The 2686-nt window shown below is 48.0% G+C and overlaps 1 protein-coding gene across 1 annotated transcript; it reads left to right on the forward strand.

Annotated features, from left to right (window-relative positions):
* Nucleotides 1–602: 602 nt before the first annotated feature.
* On the forward strand, nucleotides 603–2686 carry LOC141011712 (adenosine receptor A1-like). Its single transcript, XM_073484955.1, has 3 exons — nucleotides 603–970; nucleotides 1828–2572; nucleotides 2627–2686. The coding sequence occupies exons 1-3, from the start codon at nucleotides 603–605 to the stop codon at nucleotides 2684–2686; spliced, it is 1173 nt and encodes a 390-aa protein (XP_073341056.1).

Consider the following 2686-nt stretch of genomic DNA (forward strand, 5'->3'; position numbering starts at 1 on the left):
CCACCCAGCTTGCTGCTTGTTGCTCTATGTTTGCATGGTGCTCACATCCTCAGTGGAGAACTTCTGTCAAGTTTGGTCTGGCCTGACCTTTTCACTCTCCAGGCACGTTTACAGCTCTCCAATACCTATCAAAATATCTACTCTCTCTCTCTCTCTCTGCCCGTCTCTCTGCCCCCTAGCACAGACTTGCATCACATTCTCTATCCTTCCACATCTGTACTTTCTCCCTCGCTCGCTGGCTGTTTTTTATTATTCTGACCTACACCCTTATGCTTAACCTCAGCATTTCCTCCGCCCTTTGTCACTCAGCCCTCATTTGTATTCCCTCTCTTCTTTGTCTTTCTCTATGTTGGACCACTCCGCAAAATAAACGCTGCAGGGGCGTTCTTTGCTGCAAGAGCCATGTTGTAGCACAGGGCGGTGGTGGCAACTAGAGTGGGAGTGAATGAGGCTGCATTTACATAAGCATCAAAACAATTTCCTTTAATTCTTTTGGCCTTCACATCATTATCTGTAATGACTTTTAAACTGCATTTAAATATATTCCTCATCAATCTCCGTCTCTCTGTTTTTATTTGTAATTTTCTTTATCTCCCCCAGACATGGAATTCATATGGCTGTACTCCCTGTGTCAGTGCACCCTGTCTGTATCTGTTATTGTGGTGAGTGTGAGGCTGTGCATGGCGGTCAGTGGCAGCAGTAAAGAGGCTGACGCCCAGGAGAGAACCCAGGGTGCGCGGACCCAACCAGGGAGCGTCTCGTGCTGTCTTCGGCTGTGCCTGGGCTGGGTGGGGGCTATGGGGGGTGCCGTCAGCGTCCCTGTGACCATTTTACTCAACCTGCGAACCCCCCAGTGTCTGTACACCTGCATTACCTTGGTGTGTTGCCCCGTGCTGATCAGGCAGTTTACCATGTTCCTTTTAATGCTGCTTACACTGGATGCCCACCTGCAGCTTCACTTCGCAGGCAGGTGAGTCTAAAAGAGGGCTGTATCTGTTTAAATATGAAAAATCCTCAATGTGAGTTAAAGTGGAAAAAGTGTCTGTCAGATATGAAAATGCTACAAAAATTTCCATTCCTTACATAAGATACAAAAGACATTTTTCTGGCGAATACAATAAAGCATCATATACAGTAAATTACAGTAAATTAAATCTGTTGTGTATGTGTGCGTGTGGGAGAAGGTGAATACGTGGGTGGCAAGAGTCAACCAACACTCAAGTGTGCTTTCAGCAGTAAAGGAAGAAAATCAATATAAGAAAAAGCAGCAGCCATGTCAAGAGGAACCACTGTATGGCACTTCAACACGGGATGTTTGTCCTGTGCTCATAAGGCTGTTTTTATCACACACTGCTTACAGTGTCATTCAAGAGCCAGGAGTGACTAAATATCTGTAGGCACCGGGGCACTTACACATTTGATTGACAGTGTAACACAAATCCAGCCTCAGTCAGTTAACTCATGCTCAGTCTCCTTGCTGGTTGTTCGACACATCCAGAATCATTACCGCTTTTTCCTTGAGCATTGTCATTAAAAGGTGGCTTGCTTTGTCCGTGCCCCCGAAATTAGATATTTAAATAATTAATTTAATATCATAATTGTGCGATGACTAGTTGACTAATCCCTTAATCTAGGAAAATATTTAGTCAGGGGGCAGCCCTAGATTTTAGGGCACATAGTAGATATTAAAGCCATTAGGGCAGATCTCTTCCAAAAAGAGTAAGATGAGCCATTTTGTATTTTTGGTCTTGAGGCAGTGTAGGACTGTCAAAACATATTAACAACATAATTCAAATATGTTCCCATCCACATGTTTGTGAATGCCAGGTACTCCTCCCTGATGACCCGTCGACGAGCTCTGTGTGTGGTCCTGCTGTGCTGGGTTTGCTCTGTTCTGACCTCCTTCGCCCAGTTCATTGGCTTGGATGTCCTCAGCGCCTGGAGAAGTGGTGAGACCGGTTCGAGCACCGCTGGCCTCGGGATGCACGGAAACTGGACGACCTCTTTGCCCCATCATACCACCTCCCCGCCCCCTAAGTACAACGATGACCGCGAGGTCATTGGACAGTACCTTCCATATGGAGGCTTCCTGTCAAAGTTTTACGTGGAGGACAATCACAACTTCACCTATGCTGAGATTCACAGCAGCCACTGGGCTGTGTGTGCCCCTGATACCGTTCTCAGTCCTCAGTTTCAAGTCTATGTCTTTATGATGACGGTGTTCATGCTCCCCTTGCTTTGCTTGCTGGCCATTTACCTTCACCTGCTATGCACCAAGCCCAGGAATACTCCTTTCAGCCATGCAGACCCCCCGAAACATGACTCCTCCCAGATCCGTTCCCTCGCTCTGTCCCTCTCCCTTTTAGTTCTGCTGTGCCTGCCGTTCCACATTATCCATGCCCTCTTGCTTAACACCCCCAGCACCCATCCTCCTGCCTGGGCTCACGCGGTTGCTGTGGGCCTCTTCCAGCTGTACAGCCTCGTGCCCCCAATCCTCTTCACTCCTCCTAAGAAACAAGCTGGGGAAGAACAGGCACCCTTTCCTATCTCCGTTTCTCACCTTCCACCTGCAGTGCCCCGGTCCAGAGCAAAATCTGTCAGTATGGCGCTGTGTGAGGCAGTGCAGGCAGCTCCATGGTCCTCAGCCAAACACTCCCTTAAAGCCAAAGTGTGCCCAGAGGTCTGA

The sequence above is a fragment of the Pagrus major genome, chromosome 17 (assembly GCF_040436345.1).
Source record: "Pagrus major chromosome 17, Pma_NU_1.0".
In the NCBI taxonomy this organism is placed as follows: Eukaryota; Metazoa; Chordata; class Actinopteri; order Spariformes; family Sparidae; genus Pagrus; species Pagrus major.